This window comes from Scyliorhinus canicula, chromosome 8 (genome assembly GCF_902713615.1).
Source record: "Scyliorhinus canicula chromosome 8, sScyCan1.1, whole genome shotgun sequence".
Lineage (NCBI taxonomy): Eukaryota > Metazoa > Chordata > Chondrichthyes > Carcharhiniformes > Scyliorhinidae > Scyliorhinus > Scyliorhinus canicula.
In genome coordinates, this window is record NC_052153.1 from 130,029,657 (window position 1) to 130,054,158 (window position 24,502).

General features: G+C 45.1%; 2 protein-coding genes across 6 annotated transcripts in view; one reads left to right on the plus strand and one right to left on the minus strand.

Moving 5' to 3' along the window:
- The window catches only part of arsk (arylsulfatase family, member K), an 84,933-nt gene extending 66,279 nt beyond the window's left edge, over window positions 1-18,654 (minus strand). Inside the window, exons 1-2 of one of the 4 annotated variants that reach the window (XM_038805247.1) lie at window positions 18,450-18,654; window positions 13,092-13,221 (exon numbers count right to left, since the gene is read on the minus strand). In XM_038805247.1, the coding sequence (XP_038661175.1) occupies window positions 13,092-13,221; window positions 18,450-18,623 (304 nt within the window). In that variant the 5' untranslated portion in view covers window positions 18,624-18,654. Of the gene's footprint in view, window positions 1-13,091; window positions 13,222-14,150; window positions 14,307-14,364; window positions 14,726-14,751; window positions 14,897-18,449 lie in introns of those variants that run through there. The other 3 variants (XM_038805248.1, XM_038805250.1, XM_038805249.1) reach the window with 3 other exon arrangements.
- A 109-nt stretch (window positions 18,655-18,763) lies between these two features.
- Window positions 18,764-24,502, plus strand: part of ttc37 (tetratricopeptide repeat domain 37) — a 130,649-nt gene continuing 124,910 nt past the window's right edge. For both annotated transcript variants that reach the window (XM_038805244.1, XM_038805245.1), the window contains exon 1: window positions 18,764-18,967. The gene's annotated coding sequence lies outside the window, so the exon portion shown is untranslated. The remainder of the gene's footprint in view (window positions 18,968-24,502) is intronic.

Consider the following 24,502-nt stretch of genomic DNA (forward strand, 5'->3'; position numbering starts at 1 on the left):
TTTAGATTTCCAGAAGGCCTTTGACAAGGTGCTGTACAGGAGGCTGTTAAATAAGTTAAGAGCCCATGGTGTTAAGGGTCTAGTTGAGAAGGACAGGGTCAAATTATTTTGATTTGGGCGCATAGGGAGAAGGTGTAATGGGCTGAGAGGGTGAGGTTGGTGGAGGACATCTTGAAGTTGGATCGAAAGTTGCCACCGGATGAGGCGCTATGAAGGAGAGGCCGAGACTCCAGATGATGTTTGGGCTCGTGTCCATAGGGAAGGCAGTGGGACAACTCCGTAGAGCTAGGGGGGGCAATATAAGAGTAAGGGGAGAAGGCGAGTGAGAGGCTGGCACATCAGCTGAGGAAACAGGCGGAGCTGAGGGAGATTGGGAGGGTGAGAGGCAAGCAGGTTAAGGTGGTATCGGTGTCGGAAGGGGTGAGTGGGGATTTTTGTGGCTTTTTAAAATCGGGATCTGTATAAGTCAGAGCCCCCAAAGGAGGATGAAAGGATGAAACGGCTTCTAGGTGGTTTGGAGTTCCCGAAGGCCGAGGAGTTGAAGGAGGAAGGACTGGGGGCCCCGTCGGGCTGAGGGAGGTTATGGACTGTGTGGAGTCGATGTAGGCAGGGAAGGCCCCAGCCACGGACGGGTTCCCAGTTGAGTTTTATAAAACGTTTGGGACAGATTTGGGGCCCCAGATGGTGGAGATGTTGAATGAGTCGAGGGTGAGCGGGGAGTCCCGTCCCTCCCCCTCATGCTGTCTCAGGCCTCAATTTTGCTTATCGTAAAGAAGGATAAGGACGCAGAGCAACGTGGATCGTATCGTCCAATCTCGCTACTGAATGGAGATGCAAAGGTGTTAGCAATGGTGTTGTGACGCGAATAGTGTGCACCTAGGATGATAAAGGAGGACCAGACAGGGTTCGTGAGGGGGTGGCAGCTGTTGCCGAATGTTCCGAGGTTACTCAATGTTATAATGACGACCCCGGAGGGACGGGAGGTTGAAATGGTTGTGGCAACGGACGTGGAAAAGGTATGAAATGAAGTGAAAATCGCTTATTGTCACGAGTAGGCTTCAATGAAGTTACTGTGAAAAGCCCCTAGTCGCCACATTCCGGCGTCTGTTCGGGGAGGCTGGTACGGGAATTGAACCGTGCTGCTGGCCTGCCTTAGTCTGCTTTAAAAGTCAGCGATTTAGCCCAGTGTGTATTTAACCGAGTCCAATGGGAATATTTGTTTGAGATGTTGGGTAGGTTTGGGTTTGGACAGGGGCTTGTGGATTGGGTTTGCCAGTTGCATAAAGCATCTAAGGCAAGTGTTCAAACAAACAAGGTCAGCTCGGGGTATTTTGGGTTTCACCAGGGGATAAGGCAGGGCTCTCCCCGCTGTTCTTGCCTTTGCGGTTGAATTGTTGAAATGCGGTCGAATACGCTTCTATCCGAGCATGAAATTGAGAAGGGAAGACTGGCGGACATGTATGGGGAGTTGATGGAGAGGGAGCGCGCCCCCGTGGAGGTGATTAGGCGTAAGTGGGAGGGAATATTTATGGGAATTTGTTCTCACCTTGTGCAATGCAAAGCCTCTTCCGGTTTAAGGTGATGCACAGGGCGGTGTCGGGGATGGGTCAGTTCTTCTCGGGAGTGGAGGAAAAGTGTGGGCAGTGTGCAGGGTGGCCGGCGAACCATGTCCATATGTTCTGGGCTTGTCCAAAGTTGAAGGGATTCTGGAAGGGCTAGTCGGATGTTATGGGAAAGGTTTTGGGGGCGGAGATAGCTCAGAGTCCGGAGGTGGCGAGATTTGGAGTGTCGGAGAATCCGTGATTGCAGGTGGCGAGGCCGGTGTTTTGACTTTTGCCGCTCTTATAGCCGGAGATGGATAGTATTGTGTTGGTGGGACTCGGAGTCACCAAAGGCTGGGGTATGGGTGAGTGACTTGGCAGAATTTCCGCAGCTGGTAAAGGTCAAGTTCACCATTTGTGGGGCCGAAGAGGGGTTCACTTTGAGCTGGAAGCCGCTTATTGTCTTCATTAAGGAGGATTAAGTAATCTACCAGCGGGAGGGGGTCCTCTCTGATTAGGGGGGAATGAAAGTTTGGAAAAAGAAGGCAGATGCCAGTGTGGTGCGCGGGTGAAGGGGTGGTTTCCGAGGGGAGGGAAGGGGTTTTGTGGCTTGGTATGATGGTTGGGGCTTATATTCCCATTGTCCTATTGGTTTCGTGTTTGTAAATATTTAAAAATGCCTTCAATAAAATATTTTTCAAAAAAAAGAGGGACAGGGTCACAGCCACATAGTGCATCAGGTTATTTTAATAAATGTTGTTTAAGTGCTGTGGCAGGGACAAAGATCAAACAAAACTAAGATCTACTTCTCCAACACTTTTCTCAACCATGTCTGTGCCTTTGTGGTGTCAAATGCTCACCCAACCTCTAGTCCGAGTGAGTTCCAAGTCCTCGAGAAAACAGCTTGAATTTTCCCAATTATCAGAATAGTTTAAAATTCAAATATGCAATGGTTTTCAGTACTTTGCGATGTGATTTTATTACTCTTTTTCTCAACTTTAATCACATCACCTCCCTCTTAAGCGGCCAGTACTTTTTCACTAATTTTCTCTTCTTGCCAAGCACAATTTTATTGTACAAATACTTCTTCTTTCTCTTCACTTATGATAGCCAAGCACTTTTGCTCAGTTTGGTGCACGTAAAGACGCCAGTTTTTTCTTCTCCATCTTGACAATACCAGCAGTCACCTGAACATTCAGTTTTTATCTGCTGAGCCTCCATACTCTTCATTCTTTCCTCAATTTGTTTTTCTACTTCACCCATATCATTATCTCCATCTATCCTTAGCCATTGTCTTCCATCGCTTTACACAGCCAGTGTTTCAGTACGAATCATACTATTTACAACCTTGCAGCCTATTCCTACCAAAGCTGGATTTCCAACATCATATCCTCTCAACCACTGAGACTGTCCACTTCCAGGTCCTTATCAGCAAGCTCAGCAATTTCAGCTCTGCTGCTGAAATCTTCATCAACACTGACAACTATTCTAATACTTCCCCTTCAGGCTCCCATCCTCCATACATTTTTATCCAAGATGCTGCTGCCATATCATATCCAGCACCAGGTCATTCTCACCCCTCACCTATGCTCACTGGTCAACACTAACGTCCAGCACACCAAAGCCTCAAAATTAAGATTCTTATCCTCATATTTCTGTCCCTTCATTGCCTCGCACCTCCCTACATTTGTAATCTTTTAAGCCCGATGACTTTCCCAGATGTTATGTTCTTACAACTCTGCCCTTTTTCATCCATTCATTTCATTCTATCATTAGTAGCCAGGTCTTCAGCTGCTGGGCACTATGCTCTAGAATTTCCACACTATTTCTCCCTGCCACCTTAAAGGTCTCCATAAATGCCATCTCTTTGATTTAAAGGTTTTGGTGACCCCTCTTGATAAGCTCTTTAGTTTGGCTATGATGGTTGTGTGACTGCACTTCTGCAAAGCACTTTAGTACATCTTGCTATGTTAAAAGCATTGTAGAAATCAATTAAAAAAATTGTTTGATGCAGCAAAATCAACATCAATCTACTTAGATGAATGTGTTATACTCCTTTTTTCATTTACGGGATGTGGGTGTCGCTGGTTAGGCCAGCATTTATTTCCCATCCCTAGTTGCTCTTCAGAAGGTGGCGGTGAGTTGCCTTCTTGAACCACTGCAGTCCCCAAGGTGTAGATACACCCACTGTTTTGTCAGGGAGGGAGATCCAGGATGTTGCCCCAGCGACAGTGAAGGTAAGGCAATATATTTCCAAGTTAGGGTGGTGAGTGACTTGGAGGGGAACCTCCAGGTGGTGGGGTTCCCAGGTATCTGATGCTTTTGTCCTTCTAGACAGTAGTTGCTGTGGGTCTGGAACATTGGTGAGTTACTGCAGTGCATCTTGTTGATAGTACTTACGGCTGCCATCGTCGGTGGTGGAGGGTTTGAATGTTTGTGGAAGGGGTAGCAATCAAGCAGGGTGCTTTGTCTTGGATGGTGTTGGGCTTGGAGTGTGGAGCTGCACTCAATCAGGCAAGTGGCAAGTATCCCAAAAGCTTTCTATAGGTATGTCAGGAATAAAAGAATGACTAGGGTAAGAGTAGGGCCAGTCAAGGACAGTGGTGGGAAGTTGCGTGTGGAGGCTGAGGAGATAAGCGAGATACTAAATGAATACTTTTCGTCAGTATTCACTCAGGAAAAAGATAATGTTGTGGAGGAGAATGCTGAGACCCAGGCTATTAGAATAGATGGCATTGAGGTGCGTAGGGAAGAAGTGTTGGCAATTCTGGACAAGGCGAAAATAGATAAGTCCCCGGGGCCTGATGGGATTTATCCTAGGATTCTCTGGGAAGCCAGGGAAGAGATTGCTGAGCCTGTGGCTTTGATTTTTATGTCATCATTGGCTACAGGAATAGTGCCAGAGGACTGGAGGATGGCAAATGTGGTCCCTTTGTTCAAGAGGGGGAGTAGAGATAACCCCGGTAACTATAGGCCGGTGAGCCTCACGTCTGTTGTGGGTAAAATCTTGGAGAAGATTATAAGAGATACGATTTATAATCATCTAGATAGGAAAGTTGCCACCCAGGTTGATAGGGTTGTGAAGAAGGCCTATGGTGTGTTGGCCTTTATTGGTAGAGGGATTGAGTTCCGGAGCCATGAGGTCATGTTGCAGCTGTACAAAACTCTGGTACGGCCGCATTTGGAGTATTGCGTACAGTTCTGGTCGCCTCATTATAGGAAGGACGTGGAAGCTTTGGAATGGGTGCAGAGGAGATTTACCAGGATGTTGCCTGGTATGGAGGGAAAATCTTATGACGAAAGGCTGATGGACTTGAGGTTTTTTTCGTTAGAGAGAAGAAGGTTAAGAGGTGACTTAATAGAGGCATACAAAATGATCAGAGGGTTAGATAGGGTGGACAGTGAGAGCCTTCTCCCGCAGATGGAAGTGGCTAGCACGAGGGGACATAGCCTTAAATTGAGGGGTAATAGATATAGGACAGACGTCAGAGGTAGGTTTTTTACGCAAAGAGTGGTGAGGCCGTGGAATGCCCTACCTGCAACAGTAGTGAACTCGCCAACATTGAGGGCATTTAAAAGTTTATTGGATAAGCATATGGATGATAATGGCATAGTGTAGGTTAGATGGCCTTTAGTTTTTGACTGCCCATGTCGGTGCAACATCGTGGGCCGAAGGGCCTGTACTGCACTGTATCGTTCTATGTTCTATCCCATTACATTCCTGAATTGTGCCTTGGAGATGGTGGACAGGCTTGGGGGGGGGGGGGGGGGGGGGGGGGGGGGTGTCAGGAGGTGAATTACTCGCCGTAGGATTCCTCGCCTTTAACCTGCCCTGGTAGCCACAGTATTAATATGGCTAGTCCAGTTCAGTTTTTGATCAGTGGTAACCCCCAGGATGTTGATTGTGGGGATTTGGTGTTGGTAATGCCATTGAATAGCAAGAGGCAGTGGTTAGATCCTCACTTGTAGGAGATGGTCATTGCCTGGTACTTGTGTAGCATGAATATTACTTGCCACTTGTCAGCCCAAGCCTGGATATTGTCCAGGTTTTGCGGCGTTTGGACATGGACTGCTTCATTATTTGAGGAGTCCCGAATGGTGCAGAACATTGTGCAGTCACCCGCAAACAACCCCACTTCTGACCTTACGATGGAAATGAGGTCATTGATGAAGCAGCTGAAGATGGTAGGGCCTAGGACACTACCCTGAGTAACTCCGACAGTGATGTCCTGGAGCTGAGATGATTGACCTCAACCCACCAGAACCATCTTCCTTTGTGCCAGCTATGACTCCAACCAGCAGAGAGATTTCCCCCGATTCCCATTGACTCCAGTTTAGCTAGGGCTCCTTGATACCATACTTGGTCAAATGCTGCCTTGATGTCAAGGGCAGTCACTCTCACCTCACCTCTATCAATCAGCTCTTTTGTCCATATTTGAACCAAGGCTGTAATAAGGTCAGGAGCTGGGTGACCCTGACGGAACCCAGACTGAGTGTCCGTGATAGCACTGTTGATAGCTCCTTCTATCACTTTGCTGATGATGGAGAGATGGAGAGTAGACTGACAGGATGATAATTGGCTGTGTTGGATTTGTCTTGTTTCTTGTGTACAGGACACACTTGGGCAATTTTCCACATTGCCCGGTAGATGCCAGTGTTGTAGTTGTACTGGAACAGCTTGGCTAGGGGTGCGGCAAGTTTTGGAGCACTTGTTTTCAGTACTATTGCCGGAATATTGTCAGGGCCCATAGCCTTTGCAGTATCCAGTGCCTTCAGCCGTTTCTTAATATCACATGAAGTGAATCGTATTGGCTGAAGACTGACATCGGTGATGCTGGGGACCTCCAGGAGGAGACAAGAGATGGATCTCGGCACTTCTGGTTGATGAAATAGTTCAGCCTTGTCTTTTGCACATATGTGCTGGGCTCCTCCATCATTGAGGATGGGATATTTGTGGAGTCTCCTCTTCCAGTGAGTTGTTTAATTGTCCACAACCATTCATGGCTGGATGTGGCAGGACTACAGAGCTTACATCTGATGCGTTCATTGTGGAGTCGCTTAGCTCTGTATTAATTGTTGCTTATGCTGTTTGGCACAGTAGTCCTGTGTTATAGCTTCACCAGGTTAGCACCTCATTTTTCGGTATGCCTGATGTTGCTCCTGGCTTGCTCTATCTTCATTGAACCAGGAATGATTCCCTGGCTTGGTGGTAATGGCAGAGTGGGCGATAATCCTGGCCATGAGGTTGCAGATTGTGGTTGAATACAATTCTGTTGCTTTTGATGGTCCACAGCGCCTCATGGATGCCCAGTCTTGAGGAGGGTATCCTTAATGTGAAGACAAGTCTTTGTCTCCACAAGGACTGTGCGATGGTCACTTAATAATAATAATAATCGTAATCTTTTATTGTCACAAGTATGAAGTTACTGTGAAAAGCCCCTTGTCGCCACATCCCGGCGCCTGTTCAGGTAAGGCGGTATGGGAATTGAACCCGCGCTGCTGGCCTTGTTCTGCATTACAAACCAGCTGTCTAGCCCAATGAGCTGAACCAGCCCACTTCTACCGATACAGTCATGGAGAGATGCATCTGCAGCAGGCAGATTGGTGAGGAGGTCAAGTATGTTTTTTCCTCTTGTTGGTTCCCTCACCACATGCGGCAGTCCCAGTGTAGCAGCTGCATCCTTTAAGACCCGAGTCACGAGGTGATGGACATTGGATTTCCCCCACCCAGGGCACATTCTGTGCCCTTGCCACTCTCAAGTGTTTCTTCCAAGTGGTGTTCAACATGGAAGAATACGGATTCATCCGCTGATGGTGGACGGTACGTGGTAATCTGAAGCCATGAGAACTTATGGGGTCCAGAGTCGATGTTGAGGACTCTTAAATGCCCTCTGAGGGTAGCTCTCTCCTGACTGCATACCACTGTGCCGCCACCTCTGCTAGTACTGTTCTGCCAATGAGGCAGAACCGATCCAGGAATGATGACAGTGTCTGGGACATTGTCGGTAAGGTATGATTTTGTCAAGCTGTTGCTTGACTAGTCTGTGAGACAGCTCTCCCAACTTTGGCACAAGTCCCCAAGTGTTCGTAAGGAGGACTTTGCAGGATTGACAGGTGGTCTGTCCTGTTTCATTCCCTTTTTTTTGTGTTTTCACAGCAATTGAATACAACTGAGTGGCTGGCTCGGCCATTTGTCTGGAGTCACATGTAGTCCAGACAAGGTTGTCAGATTTGCTTCCCTAAAGGACATTAGTGAACCTAATGGGTTTTTTAATGACAAACGACAATGGTTTCATGGTCATCATTTGACTTTTCATTCCAGATATTTTATTGAGTTTAAATTGCATCATCTGCCGTGGTGGGACTCAAACCCGGGTCCCCAGATAATTATCCTGGGTCTCTGGATTACTTGTCCAGCGACATTACCACTATGCTACTGCTTCCCTTATAGCTTATGAAGTTGTTTGAAATCTGCTAAAGTTACTATTTGGATCTTGAAGATAATTTAGCTTGTTGAAGTTTTATGTTATAGGTGCTACTGCTCAAATCAGAAAGTTCTGAAAAAGAGAAAGAATAAAAGAACATTTAATCATCCAAGTTATAATAAGTGAATAAGGAGGAGGAGGCAGACCAGCATAAATGCATTCAAGATTACAAAGGGAAAAGGCTGCTAGAAAGGAAAATTAGTAACTTAATGTTAATTGGGCAGCATGGTGGCACAGTGGTTAGCACTGCTGTCTCACAGCACCAGAGACCTGGGTTAAATTCTGGCCTTGGGCCACTGTCCATGTGGAGTTTGCATATTCTCCTCATGTCTGTGTGAGTTTCCTCCGGGTTCTCCTGTTTCCTACCACAATCCAAAGATATGTGGGCTAAATTGCCCCTTAGTGTCCAGGGATATGCAGGTTAGATGACAGGGTTATGGGGGAAGGGCGGGGTAGACATGCCAGAGTGCTCATTCAAAGGGTTACTGCAGACTTGATTGGGCGAATGACCTCATCCTGCATTGTTGGGATTCTATGATTTTTTGAAAAATGTATTTATTTTTAAAACATTTTTCCAATTAAGGGGTAATTTAGCATGGCCAATCCACCTACCTTGCACATCTTTGGGTGGTGGGGGTGAGTCCCACGCAGGCACGGGGACAATGTGCAAACTCCACACAGACTGTGACCCGGGGCCGGGATCAAACCTCGGTCCTCGGCACTGTGAAGCAGAAGTGCTAACCACTGCACCACCATGCCACCCGATACTACAACTGGACACAAAATTGGGACACATTTGTAAACACGTAAAAGTTATTCCAGAGGTGGTACCCATGCCTCCAAATGATTGCTTGTTTAAGAAAAATAGCCACTAATAAATAAGCTTTTGGTATGAGATACACATGGACAAAGTTTATTTTGAATGTGGCCAATTCATCGGAGGTCAACAGCATTAAAATATAATCAAGTTATTCATGTTCACTGAGAAATTATTCCAACAGAAACTTCCTATTTGTTGCATCATCCTTTTTTAACAAGAAGCTTAGTGTTTTATGCTATTTCTAGTACAAGCAGATTTACACAGATACCACTGGAAATATTGACGAGGCAACCTTGAACCTTGTATCATCCCTCTCTATTTTTAGTTCTGGACATACAGGGGTCAGGAATCTGCAGAATCTAGAAACACAGAAAATATAATGAAGTGGCATTCGGTGGCATTGCTCCACCATTCAATATGATCATGGCTGATCCTCTATCTTAACTCCATACTCCAGCGCACTCCCCATACCCCTTATGCCTCCAACATATGCCACCTTTGCAAAGAACATACTGTAAGGGCTGCAAGTTAGTGCAATACATAGATAGATGGAATCCTGGCTTTACATTGAGAATCCTGGAAAGGCCTGTTGAACATGTAGCCTCAATCTCTCCCATGCAAGGCCATCAGCATAGAATAGGTTTTGGGGTGAAGAATCCTTACATTGGAGATTCCCACTTTTTACCAATGTGTTCCCATTTTAACACAACATGACACCAAATGACAGCTAAAAACAAAAACATCAATAAAGCAAATGGCGTCATTCAGTATGCAAGAATTGCGGTGGCAATCATGGAGTGAGTGATCACAACACAGGATGGCTCCGGCTTGAAAGAAGCGGTTTTGGCTCTTTTCAACCGTGTATTGGGAAGAATTGGCAGAAACGTGGAGCAGAAAGTGTAAGAGCAGAAGTTCTCCACTGGATTGGCATGTTTACTGGCAATCAGATCTGGCTGAAGACAATGAAAGACCTGGCTAAGGAGTTGGAGGGGACATGTGGCACAGCGCCAATTGTGAAACTGGCAGAGGGTGAAGGGTTGGTGGATATGGGAAAGCCCCAGTTGCAGCAATTGATGAGCTTCATCAAGGAGGAATTGACAGCAGAGGAAGGAGATGCACAGTGACTGGTCGAAGGCAATTGAGGGAGCAGAGGCACCTATTTGCAGGTCTCTGGATTGGGTGGAAAGGTGCCTTGAAGTGCAGGGGGCAACAATCAGGGAGGTGGAAGGGGTTGGTTGTGCCGGACCAGAGGGATCATATGTGTCCTTGGAGACGGAGGTGGGGATCGGGGGGGGGGGGAGGAATCTATGCAAGTCGCTGCGGTCAAAGGTAGAGAAGCAAGAGAACAGGTCCAGATGACAAAATTTGCGGATTGTGGGGCTGCCGGAAGGCATGGAGAGAATGGGCGTCACAGGGAAGGGGTGACAGCTTTAGTGGAAGAGTTTAAGGGGGATCTCAAGAGGTGGGATCCATTGCACTTGGCATTGGCAGGGAGGGTGCAGGTGGTAAAGATGAATGTGCTGCCAAGTTTCTTGTTTGTCTTTCAGACCTTCCCGATCTTTCTTGTCATGCACTAAATGATCTGCTTGAGCTGCACGCTGAAAAATACTTTTCACTGTACCACGGTACACGTGACAATAAGCAAATCCAACCTCCTTCACCCCCACAACTACTCAGCACCCCATCTCCCCAAACACCTTCTCAGCAGCCCCTCTTCTCTTTCCTCCTTTTGGTCCAGTTGCCAGTGCCTGTGAAGCAGAGTCACTAGCCTGGAGTAAGGAAACTGCACAACAGGCAGACAGAAACAGAAATAAAGCTTGAAGATGCCACTCACCTTGCCCATGACCTCCCAATTTGTCATCAGATCCCAGGAACCATCAGTTTCTGCCAACGTCTTCCTGCATCAAACTGAAATGCAAATATCCGAGGCCCACATGGCACTCACAGCTAAATGTGTTTTTAAATTAAGAATGCTCACTGTCCGCCCTGAGATATTTGGTAGAATTGATCCTGTGGTCCAGTACTGTTCTATCAGTGCTTCCGAATCTAGACTTCTCTACTGCACAGTCATCCATGCTGCTTGGAAATGGAGAAGCTCATGATCCCAAATGTGATGCTTGTGACTCCATCCGGGGACGCAGCCCACGGTTTGGGAATAATAATAGCAATCTTTATTAGTGTCACAAGTACATTAACATTAACATTACATTAACACTGCAACGCACTTACTGTGAAAATCCTCTAGTCGCCACATTCCGGCGCCTGTTCGGACACACTGAGCGAGAATTCAGAATGCCTAATTCACCTAACAAGCACGTACTTGTGGGAGGAAACCGGAGCGCCCGGAGGAAACCCTCGCAGACACGGGGAGAACATGCAGACTCCGCACAGACAGTGACCCAAGCCGGGAATTGAACCCGGGTCCCTAGCACTGTGAAGCAACAATGCTAACCACCGTGCTACTGTACCGGAACAGCTGTTAAGCAGAGACATGCCTGGCACTGAAAAAAACTTGAATCTGTGGCTACATATACTTTATTTCAAAGGGTGGGGGTGTGGAAGGGAAAGAAGAAAGTCAAAATAACTCCTTCATAAAACCAACAACTTCCACCATAAATTGTCAACTTTGGTCAGGTCAACAGCAGAACGTTAAGGCAGAACATCCGAAGGCTCATCAACCTGAAATGTCAACTTTGATTCTTTCTCACCATGGAGGCTGCCAGGCTTGCAGAGTATTTCCACCATTTTCTGTTTTTCTTATGTATACAGGTTGCTCACATTGCACCTTCCTTAACAGTTAACTTGTTGGAAAGCCTCAATCTGTTGCTATGCCGTGCAAAAATAAAAAAAAGAGGAACATTGATACCCATGTGATCTTATTTTCCTTTGTAGCCACCTGGGGTGGCCACTGCTCAACACAAAATGGAAGATTACAAGGAATGCAGGGAAAATGGACATGTTGCAAAAGCAAGCAGCTTGCAAAAGCGCTTGTGTATTCTGACTGCTGCAGAAACCAGACAGCACTGTGAAAGAAAACAAGTTAGCATACTAATGAGGCGATACCGGGTGATTCCCAGGTACAATGGAAACAAGTTAACTCAGATCGCTACATTGAATAGAAGGCCAGACTTCTTGGCGTCAAGAGAAGTCCAAAACAATAAGCCCCAAGAACTGCCCAGTGATCGAGATACTGCCCCGTTATTGGGGAAATTCAAATCAATCGATTGGGAAGAGACCCAATCGATTGCGAGTGTATAGAGGGTCCGCCCAGGTGGGCACGAGACCCTGGGAGAGGTATAAGACAGAGACCCCGACCCCAGCTCTCTCTCTCTGCCAGCCTCTCCTTGACCAGCTCTCTCTGCCAGCCTCTCCTTGACCAGCTCTCTCAGCCGGCCCTCCCAACAAGAACACCTTTGTAGCAGCTCTCGAACTTGACCACGGAGAGGAGAGGCCTTGACAGCAGCCGCCAACAAGTAAGTGTCACACAATGAACGCTACGAGAGTAGACACTCCTGACCCCTTTAGTCCACATCGACTGGAAGCCTGCGGATCCAGGACAAAGCTAGAGGCCGTTGTTCCCTGATCCGGCAGTTCCCTTATCCAGATAAGTATTTGGCCTATTAGTGGTAGGATTAGCCTAGTCTTGTAGTTTTATATGCATGATTAGTAGATTACTGTATTATAATAAACGTGTCTTGTTTGAACTTACTAACTGGTGTATGGAGTTATTGGTCTGAACTTGAACTTGAAACTTGTGGCGGTATCTTAACGATACCTGGCGACTCTAGAGCTAAGGAACGTAACAGAGCCAAATTGAGTGTAAAGCACACTCACCCAGAACGAGCAACACCTTCCTGTGAGAGAGGGACTGGTTTGTGCTCTGCAACTGTCACAGCCACCATGACACCAGCAAATTGTAAGTGAGACGTTAAGTAAGCGGATCCATATATTATCAATCTGGAGCACCCAACAATGGAACATAATGGGCGAGATCTTCCAGATGTTCATGCCAGCAGGATCATCTGGTCCTGCCAATGGTGCACCCTCGCCATGGGCTTCCCAGCAGTATAGGGTGGATTCAATGAGAAATCCTATTGAAGATCTCACTGCCAGCCAACAGCGAGCAGCCTCCGCTGCCAAGAAACAAACCATGGGGGGCCAGAGAATCTTACCCAATGTGTAAAGCCACATTAGGTTCGGAATAACTAGGACATTTTCATAAAAGTATATATTTTTTAAGCATACCTGCTCGAGAAGGGCAGCAAATTGGTGAATTGCTGTAGGCATTCAGAAAAACAGCACCATTCTTTTTCATAAAGTTTATGCTCGGAAGTTTAATTGTTTGGTTCTGTGGACCAAATGTCAAACGTCCATCCTATAAAAAATTTGAAAAAATATTAATGTATCAGGTTATTAGAATTTTTATAACATTTCTAATCCTCTTATAAGTAAATGTTGATTCAAAAACAATTAAACTCCAAATAGAGCATAAATGTTGCAATTATGTCTAACAGTTACTTGGCCGTTACTTACAGAACTTGTAAGAAGTCTTACAACACCAGGTTAATCACCTGATGAAGGAGCTACACTCTGAAAGCTCACGATTCAAAATAAACCTGTTGGACTTTAACCTGGTGCTGTAAGACTACTTACTGTGCCCACCCAAGACCAACATTGGCATCTCCACATCATTACAGACCTTGAACATTGCAAAAGGGGAAGACATATTGCCTTAGCTTTTCACCTTGCACTCAACAGAACAAATGCAAGAACATCAAATTTAAAAAGAGAACAATTTATATCAAGCAAAACATGGGTGTGATTCATCAATCTGATTGGGCTGAAACAATGGCATGGAGAAAACAACTGGGAACTGTACGTTCCTCATCAGAGAATGACTTGCACTTCTGGGGTGCTCTCCTTTGCAGGTGGCGACCTAACATGTGGGTGCAAGCCTGTGAAGCCTTCAGTGAAGTGAGGAGATGGTGCTGGCGAGCAGACGTCAACAGGAGCAATGGTATAACTCTCGACCCCCAGACCAGGGGTGAGGAGGGCGGGCAACCAACTGATCGACCAACCGAACAAAGAACAGAGGCTATCCCAGAAAAAAACCAACAGCCAGCCAAAAGCATACCTGGGGTTGTCGTAATTTGAGTCCTGGCCACCTGAACGAGGTGAGCAGTCAGGAAGTGTGAAGGCCAGGCAAACTCCAGCATTGTGGTTTCCGGGGATCAGCTGCTAGCCAAAGGCCAGGGCTGAGAGGCATAATGCTCGCCTTTGTGGTTTTCCTACTGTCTAATTCACCTGGCCTCTGCTCTCGCTCTTGCCAATCCAGTTTCTTCCAAGCCCTGGACTCTGGCCTATCTGGCCTGGCCGCTGCTCACTTGCTGTTAATGGTCTGGTTGCTGGCAAGCCCTTTCACTCTCAGTCCTGGTCTTTGGCTCTGGTTGAGTTGCCCCAGTCCCCGAAAACCACAATGCTAGCGCTTGCCTGGCCTTCACACGTCCTGACTGCTCACCTCTCGATCAGGTGGCCAGGGCTCAAGCTACGATGACCCCAGGTGTGCTTCTGGCTGGCTGATGGTTTTATCTGGCCTGGCCTGGCCTCTGTTCTTTGTTTGGCTGGTCGATCAATTGGTTGCCCGCCCTCCTCAGTCCTGGTCTGGGGATCCAGAGTTATACCATTGCTCCTGTTGACGTCTGCTCGCCAGCACCACCTCCTCACTTCACTGAAGACTTCACAGGCTTGCACCCCCATGTTAGTTCACAAAACTCATTTTTGCCTCAGGCTGCTGCTGGGGTGAATGTCAGAAAGCTGGCTGCTGCTTCGCTCAATGAAAGTTCAGAAACTTCACTCCAATTCAGGAGATGCGCCTGAACTGCTCTAAGTCTCCACTATCTCTCACCGTCTGGCAGACCGTTTTCCTGCTCTAAAGGAGAGTTCACCAATCAGAGCCCGATTTTGCTCTGTATTGCCTGCTAATAGGTTCCGCAAATTCAGAGCTACCAGGCTCTGATTAGTGTTCCTACACCATTGCTACCTCTCAGGATGGGCAAGGTTTGAAAGCATTACCTTTGTTTGCAAAGAAGAGGTCTCCGAGTATGAATATATTTCACTTCTAGCTAGACAGCCCATAGTTTCCCATTGTTTTCTCCGTGGTAATGCTTCAGCCAATCAGCTGACCTTACCAACCAATAAGCACCCTTTTCTTCTGCAGTAAATTGCTGTGATTGTTCAAAAAATTGCATTCTTGCATTTGTCCTGATGACTGCAAGATGGAAAGATTCAGCAAAATGCCTCTCTTTTTAGTAATTTTGTCTAACTTTTAAGCCTTAAATGTGTTATTTTTCACATGACTATTAAATAAATAACCAGGTCATCTGGTTTTAAGTAATGATGTTTCTTGGTGATACCACTGAGTGGGAATATGATGATGACGACTGGCCAGAACGTAAGCCTCGGTGACCAACAGACATTGTGCAGAAGAATTTTCACTTTAGCTAGCAGCATGTGGTGTGGAGGAGTTAAATAGAAACATAGAACATTACAGCGCAGTACAGGCCCTTCGGCCCTCGATGTTGCGCCGACATGTGAAACCACTCTAAAGCCCATCTACACTATTCCCTTATCGTCATATGTCTATCCAATGACCATTTGAATGCCCTTAGTGTTGGCGAGTCCACTACTGTTGCAGGCAGGGCATTCCAGGCCCTTACTACTCTCCGAGTAAAGAACCAACCTCTGACATCTGTCCTATATCTATCTTCCCTCAATATAAAGCTATGTCCCCTCGTGCGAGACATCACCATCTGAGGAAAAAGGCTCTCACAGTCCACCCTATCTAATCCTCTGATCATCTTGTATGCCTCAATTAAGTCACCTCTTAACCTTCTTCTCTCTAATGAAAACAACCTCAAGTCACGCAGCCTTCCCTCATAAGATCTTCCCTCCATACCAGGCAACATCCTGGTAAATCTCCTCTGAACCCATTCCAATGCTTCCACATCCTTCCTATAATGCAGCGACCAGAATTGCACGCAATACTCCAAATGCGGCCGCACCAGAGTTTTGTACAGCTGCAACATGACCTCATGGCTCCGAAACTCAATCCCTCTACCAATAAAATCTAACACACCGTACGCCTTCTTAACAACCCTATCAACCTGGGTGGCAACTTTCAGGGATCTATGGACATGGACACCGAGATCTCTCTGCTCATCCACACTACCAAGATTCTTACCATTAGCCCAGTACTCTGTCTTCCTGTTATTCCTTCCAAAATGAATCAGCTCACACTTTTCTGCATTAAGCTCCATTTGCCACCCCTCAGCCCAGCTCTGCAGCTTATCTATGTCCCTCTGTAACGTGTAACATCCTTCCGCACTGTCCACAACTCCATCCACTTTAGTGTCATCTGCAAATTTACTCACCCATCCTTTATGCCCTCCTCTAGGTCATTTATAAAAATGACAAACAGCAGTGGCCCCAAAACAGATCCTTGTGGTACACCACTAGTAACTGGACTCCAGGCTGAACATTTCCCATCAACCACCACCCTTTGTCTTCTTCCAGCTAGCCAATTTCTGATCCAAACTGCTAAATCACCCTGAATCCCATGCCTCCGTATTTTCTGCAATAGCCTACCGTGGGGAACCTTATCAAACGCTTTACTGAAACCCATATACACCACATCAACTGCTTTAACCTCGTCCACCTGTTTGGTCACCTTCTCAAAGAACTCGATAAGGTTTGTGAGGCACGACCTACCCTTCACAAAACCGTGTTGACTATCTCTAATCAAATTATTCCTTTCCAGATGATTATACATCCTATCTCTTATAAACCTTTCCAAGACTTTGCCCACAACAGAAGTAAGGCTCACTGGTCTATAGTTACCGGGTTTGCAGCTGTACTTTCCTATTAACAATAGCTATTGAATCTTTACAGTAAATCTGCCTGCTGAGCAATCCTGTACTATATCTTCAAATAAATTGAACTTATGTTTAGTTTACTAGTCCCATGAGAAATTGGTAAATTTCTATTAAGCAAACATAGAAATAGAACAATGACAGAGTGAAGAATGTGGATTAAGACACTGGGCACACTACCAAGTATTCAAATTATACACTGGGTTCTTTTACATCTTCTTGGGATGATAGGTAGAGCCTTGTTTGATGAATAATTCAAAATATGCCTTTGTTTTACTAGTTCAAACCCGTGTCCCTGTGATTTGCTCTTGTAATTTATACAAATTAGAATTGTAGATATACCTTTTTCCAATTCATTAAATGTATAATGCGACAAATAAAAAATTTCAAATACTTCCTTTCTAGCCCGAGTCCAAAACTCTAATCTTTCAATACAATTTTAACATAACCTCATGATTCTTCTTTTTACTGTCTCTTAGGTTATTTCTAGACGTAGGCACAATTCCCAACTTCCAATTTGATCAGAAGACTGAACAGTTTGATTCCAATACCTTCTGACTCTACAGGTTTCACTACATAGTTCAACATTTGTTATTTGCAGTTTTGTGCCAGCTGGTGGAATCCCAGAGATTCCTAGATGTGCAGCTATTTTAATATACATACGATCATACAAAAAAGGAGCAGATGTAGGTCATTCGGCCCTCGAGCCTGCTCCACCATTCAAGGGGCTGCACGGCAGCACAGTGGTTAGCACTGACGCTTCACAGCGCCAGGGTCCCAGGTTCAATTCCAGCCTTGCGGTGACTGCCTGTGTGGAGTTTGCACTTTCTTTCCAAACTAGCCAAGGCTACTTCAGCAGCACCTTCCAAACTCACAACCTCCATCAACCAGAAGGAAGAAGGGCAGCAGCAAAACCTCCAACTGCAAATTCCCCCTCAAGCTACACATCATTCTGACTTGTATTTCCTCATTCCTAAACTGTCATTGGATCAAAATCCTGGTACTTCCTTCCTAAAAGCATCTTGGATATATCTACATCAGATGGACTGCAACAGTTCAAAGTGTCTCACCACCTTCTCCTAAAGAGCAACATTTGCTTGTGTTACCAACGGCACCCATATCCTGTGAATCAATAAAGAAAAGGTCTACTTGTGCAGACACTTTGTCAAGTTGGTTAAGCAAGATTTTCTCTACATTAATCCATTAACTGTACTTTTACACAGAAAATGCTGCAGTTTCCTCCTAAAAATTGGCTCAGGAATTGAAAGTATAATGGGAAGCAATTTTGGCTTCCCGGCAATCGTGTTAAAATGGGTGATAATGGTACGGCTACCCATTACAAATCTATTCCAATTTTCACAATCAGGAGATGGAGTTGGGTATCTATTGACTCTTTATATGATTGTCAGTGTCTCGTAAATAGTCTTCCCGTCTAGCCCCCCGCGTTATTTATTTTAAGTTTTAAAGAAACATTAGCCCTGTTTATCTCTCCACAGCTGCTGCCAGACTCGCTGAGTCGTTCCCAATGTCCGCAGTCTTTCGCTTGTGACACAAAATAAATGTCCAGTTTACAACACAAGATCGTGCATTTTATTTACTGCACAGTGTGAACTGGTCGCAAGTGTTCACTCAATCTCCCCCACCAATCCATCCTTAATGCCAAACTTCCCCTTACCAGAGAGTCACATGTGACCAACACTATGTTGGGTGCCGGCGGTGCCACTGGTTGCTCCGGTGTGTCGACCCCGGCGCCGCTCCGCCGGCTCTCCGCTTTGTGAAATGCGAACACAATCCAGAGCCGAACGGCGGCGGTTACGATGGAACGGTTCAAACGGCACGAACGTTCCATTCCAGCCGGCAGCCCGATGCGGGCAGGACGGGATAACAAGGCAACCCTGTCCCGCGCTTCAAACTACAAATCCCATCCCTCACCGCGGCACCCGGGGCAAACACCCATCACGTGATCCTAACTGATCCGACCTTTAGCTTCAAAGAAACAAAACAAAAACGAGGAAGAGTGAGGCGAGTCATCTGACCACCGGAATAATGCCGCAAAATATTTCTGTATCAGCAACCCCTGGCTGACATTGATTGACGCCCCCTTTCCATTCCGTCAGGTGGTGTGTGGGTTTCCGCGGTGAATGCTGGGATTGGAGGCGGACATAGGAGGCTCTGTGGTCCATTCGCTGCTGGGTAAATATTCTCAATATTATCAATGGTTCATGTTTAGGAAGCGATTTGGGGAAACGTCCTTCAATTGCGTTGGGTGTTAGAGAAGCCCAGATATCAGTGAGACCAACAGTTTGAGGGTCACTGATCGGGATTCTGGCCGTTTATGAATTCAGCTTTTGGAGAAGCTGGGGTTGTTCTCCTTCGAGTGGAGAAAGTAGATTTTAAAAAATAATGGAAGTGTTCAATATTATGATCGGTTTGATGGACTACACCGAGAGAAATTCTCCACCTCACCATCAGCTAATGCTAATTGGCAGGAGAACAGCGAGGACGAAGAAATGTGTTAACGTAGTGAAATATGATGATCTGGAATGCACTGCCTTAAAGAGCAATGGAAGCACATTCAGTGCTAACTTTCAAAAGGAACCTGGAAAATACATGTAGATAAAAGAAAATGTAATGGAGAAAGAGTGGGACTAATTGGCTATATCTTTCAAAGAGCTGCCATAGGCATGACGGTCTGAATGTGTTTTCACTTAAAGCCACGTGAAATATGATTTTTTGATTTGGTAGCATGACTTGGATTTCTTATGATGTAATATATATTTGGTATGTATTATGGCTATTTTAATAGATCTGTAAAAATGGCTCTGATTTCCCTGTGCCATTGACATTTGTATATGCCCCTTTGTTTTGAAGAAGCCCAGACAATGACAATTTTATGTTTTGATTTATTTTTCTTTATCCATTAACAACATTAAAATATTAATCCAGATGCACTTACAAGCTAAAGACCTGAGCTATGCTGCAGAATATTGATTCACATGGGGATAAGTTTGCAATACTTCCTCATACTGATATTTGGCCAAACTCTCTTCCCACTTCTGAAGTAGTCTTGTGTGTAATTTGTTCAGTTATTTTATACAATTATTTTTCCATCTTTTTGTTTGGAAAGTTGTTAGATTTGCAGTTGTTCAGAATCAGATGACTGAGTCTGTGTTGGCCAGTCCTGTCTCTTAATTAGGGAAATCTCTCTGCTTCCTGTAAAACAGAATCTCCCAGAGATTTGGGGGCACTGCTGCTGCACCGTGCAAGGACCTGGGTTCAATTTCAACCTTTGGGTGGCTGCCTGTATGGAGTTTGCACGCTCTCCTTGTATCTGCATGGATTTCCTCCCACAGCCTAAATATGTGTAGGTTAGGTGGATTGGCCTTGCTAAATTGCCCCTTTATTGTCTAAAGATGCACAGGTTAGGTGGGGTTATGGGGATAGGGCAGGGAAGTGGGCCTAGCTAGTAATGGTGCTCTTTCAGGGGGTTGGTGCAGACCCCTTCTGCGCTGCAGGGGTTCTATGGATTCTCTGGAGATTATTGAATCATCAACTTCCAAGTGCATTACAAGGCTCTCATAACTTTACCCTGAAAGATCGATAACAAATCCAGGCATTTTTTTTTTTTAAGCCATTTAGCTTTCCTGGAAACTTCCTTTTATGGTGGTACAAGTAAAATGGAGAAGAATGCTGCAAATGTAGATAAATGAAACAAATAGAAAATGCTGGAAATGCAAAGTGATTTGTCAGCAGTTGCAAAGACAAGCTAATGTTTTAGAAGTCACCTTGCATCATTACTGAAAAATAAGCAAACAAATGTGCCCCAAATCACTTCATAGTTGATTCATTACTTTTTGAAATTGGATTGCTCTTGTATAAACTAGCTAATTTACACATAACAAGGTCCCATAGACACCAAATGAGATGAACGTACATTGCGATCTTTCATGCTCCTCTTGCAATGCAGCATCTGCTCAGTACCACACTGAAATATTTCAGTTTGTGATGAAAACCTGAAGAAAGACTGATAAATTTACTATCGAGACTCTAGACAGAGTACATGGAGAATATGTTCCCATCTGTGGAAGAGCCAAGAACTATACTGCAGATGTAAGGTGGTTGGCAAAGGCAACATGTTTTAAAAAGTGCAGATTCAATCATGGCTTTCAAAAGGAAATTGGATAAACACTTGAAGGAAAAAATAATCCAGGGACAAAGAAAGGATGGAGGAATAGGGCTAGCTAAATTGCTCTTGCAGAGAGCTGGCATGAACTCAGCGCGCCATGTGATGACCAATTATTGCTGTAACAATTCTCTGAGTTGGTTGATTAATTGCAGAGCACTTGACGCTTAGTTGACATTTGTTGCACTTGGATATATAATTGTCTTTATGTCCTATTTAATGGGTATCCTTCAAACACATTTATTGTAAGGATGTTGCAGGAGAGATTGGGTCAACTCGGCCTGTATGTACTGGAGTCCAGAAGAACAAGAGGGGATCTAATTGAAACGTATGAAATTCTGAGAGGGCTGGACAGACTTCAACGATGAATGATCAGAATATAAGAATTTTACATTCACACACTGCCTTCAGATTCAATATAAATTTTGGTAAAGGAAATTATGAAAGCTTGAGGGACAAATTGGCTAAGGTGGGTTGGGAAAATACATTAGAAGGTATGACTGTGCATAGGCAAAGGATAGTTTTCAAAGAATTATTATAAAGCCTACAGCACCAATACATCCCTTCAAGATGCAAAAAACCAAGAAGACCAGTCAACCGTGACTGAGAAAGGAAGTTAAGGATTGTTTTAAGATTAAAAGAAAAGGCTTATCAAGTTGCCAGTAATAGTGGCAAACCTGAAGAGGTGCAGGTGGTCTGAGGCCAGAGGTGGCGATTTTTTGGTGTGTAGGAAGACCTGGGTGTCCAGGGGGGAAGGGAGGCTAATGTTTTGGCCTTTGCCTCCTTGGTAGCCCAGATACAGATATTGTTTGCATGGAGGGACTCGGAACCCCAAAATCGGGGGTATGGGTTAGTGACGTGGCTGGGTTTCTCAGGTTTGAGAAGATCAAATTCTCCCTGAGAGAATTGATGCTAGGGTTCGCCTGGAGGTGGCAGCCATTTATCAACGACGTCGGATAAAATTAAGCGATCAGCAGAAAGGTGGGGGGGTGTAAAGGAAAGAGGGTGGCATGGGGGGGTTGGTTTAGGTGGAAAATAGTTAGTGGAAAAGGGGGATTGGGGAATTATGTATGTCAGCCATGTTGGCTGAGTTTGGTTGTGTAGCCATCTCAGATGGCCACTTGCAAAGGACCATGGAAATTATGGCCAACCGAGGAATCAGACACTCAGAGTTTGTGTGTGTATTTGCAACTCCGATAGCTAGACGCGATCAAAACCCCCGCTCGTTTGCATTCTAATGGCCCATTTCCCCAGAACAAAAGGACTGTACTCAGGTAACCGATACAGGCTAATCGGCGCCACTCCCTTTACTCAGGGAGCCCTGACAGCCAAGTTCAATGACCGCTAAGGACACGCCCAGCCATCAAGGCACCCGCTCCTTTATTGGCGAAAATTGAAGGCAGTGATCGAAGCCTTTCGAATTATTGGGTCCAAGTTAAGGACCACCCCAAAGAGCGTGAAATCCCAGAGGGATAAGAAGAGACACCACAATGTGCTCGGTCTGTCTTGGATCCGGCCTATGCCAACCCAAGTGCAGCATAACGACCAGACAGAGAAGTGCAAGACCAATGATCGCTACCAGACGGTTGAGCCCAGCAGAAACAGAGCCACTTCTTCCACCCAGCCACATCAAGGTCCGGACAAAGGCCTTGTCCATCTGCATAGAGCCAGTTGCCCTGAAGTTAAGTATAGGTTATTGTAGGTGTTAGATATAGTTTAACTTGTAGTGTTTTGTGTTGCATGTTGAAGTAATCCTTGTGTTTATTCTTGATAAACCATCTTTGAACTTGAACGGACTAACTGGTTGTGTGGTCCTTTGATATCTGGTAAAGCCTTGTGGCCGTATCATTTGATACCTGGCGACTCTAAAGAGCATCATTATTAATTGGCAACATTATTGGTGCCGATTGGCAACAGTTGGTATTTGCTCTGTTGATTTTCCTCTTGAAAATTGTTAAAATTATATATGCCTTAATAGAATATAAAAAAATAAACTGACAAAGGGAGAACAGAATATAAATGCAGTCTAGTAATAAACATAACGGACTGTAAAAGCTTCTCTTGATATGTAAAAAAAGTGTCTGGCTGAGACGAATGAGGGTGCATTACAGGCAGAGTCTGGAGAATTCATAATGGAGTATAGAGACATGGCAGAGAAGCTAAATGATACATTGTGTGTCTGTTTTCACTAAGGAAGACACAGGAAATAATCTTTAGTATTGTCACAAGTAGGTTTACATTAACACTGCAATGAAGTTACTGTGGAAAACTCCCTAGTTGCCATACTCCGGTGCCTGTTCAAGTACACTGAGGGAGAATTCAGAATGTTCAATTCACTTAACAAGCACGTCTTTCGGGACGTGGAAGGAAACAGGAGCATCTGGAGGAAATCCACGCAGACACGGGGAGAACGTGAGCCAAGCTGGGAATTGAACCTAGGACCTGCTGCCGTGAAGCAACAGTGCTAACCACCGTGCCACCCAGTATGTAAATCTCCCAGATGTAGATATCAAAGGGACTCGGGAGAATGTGAGCTAAAGGGAATTAGTATAAGTAAGAAAATTGTACTGGAAAAACTAATGGAGCTGAAAGTTGGTAAGTCCTAAACCTGATATTATGCATCCCAGAGTGTTAAAAGAGTTTGCTATGAAGATAGTGGCTGCATTGGTGATCATCTTCAAATATTCTATAGATTCTGGAATGGTTCCAGAAGATTGGAAGGTTGAAAATGTTTACCCCTATTTTAGAAGGGAGGGAGGGAGAGTGAAAACGAGGAAATTACAGGCCTTTTAGCCACATGACAGTGGTTGGGAAAAAGCTAGAATCGATTTATGAAGGATGTGAGAAATAGACATCATGGTCTGATTCAGCATGGATTTACAAATAGGAAATCTACCTTTTTGGAGTTCTTTGAGGATGTTGCTAACATAAGTTGACAAAGGAGAATCGATGGTCGTGGTATATTTGGATTGTCAGAAGGCTTTTGATAAAGGCCCCGACAGGAAGTTGATTAGCAAAATAAAAGCACATGGGATATATATAATTCAGGAGACACAAGGAAGAAGGTTCACTTATATTTGTAATACACATCGCATGATAGGAGGCAGTATACAGTCATGGATTAAGGATTGTCTAACGGGCAGAAAACAAGAGTAGGAATAAATGGGTCATTCTCGCCTTGGCAGGCTGTGGCTTGTGTGGTACCTTCTGCAAGGACCAGTACTTGGACCCCAGCTGTTCACGATATATGTCAATGATTTTCGTGTGTGGACCAAATGAAGTTCACAGATGATACAAAGCTAGGTGAAAATGTGTTGTGAGGAAGTTGTAAAGTGGCTACAGGAGGATTTGGACAAACTTGGTGAGTAGGCAGTAATGTAACAGATGGAATATAATGTGGGAAAATGTGGGGTACTTTGGTAGAAGGGATTGGTCCAGAGTATTTCCTAAATGACAAGAAATTAGAAAGTGCAGATGTAAAAAGGGATCTGGGTGTCCTTGTCCATAAGTCACTGAAGGCTGACATGCAGATTCAACAAGCTATT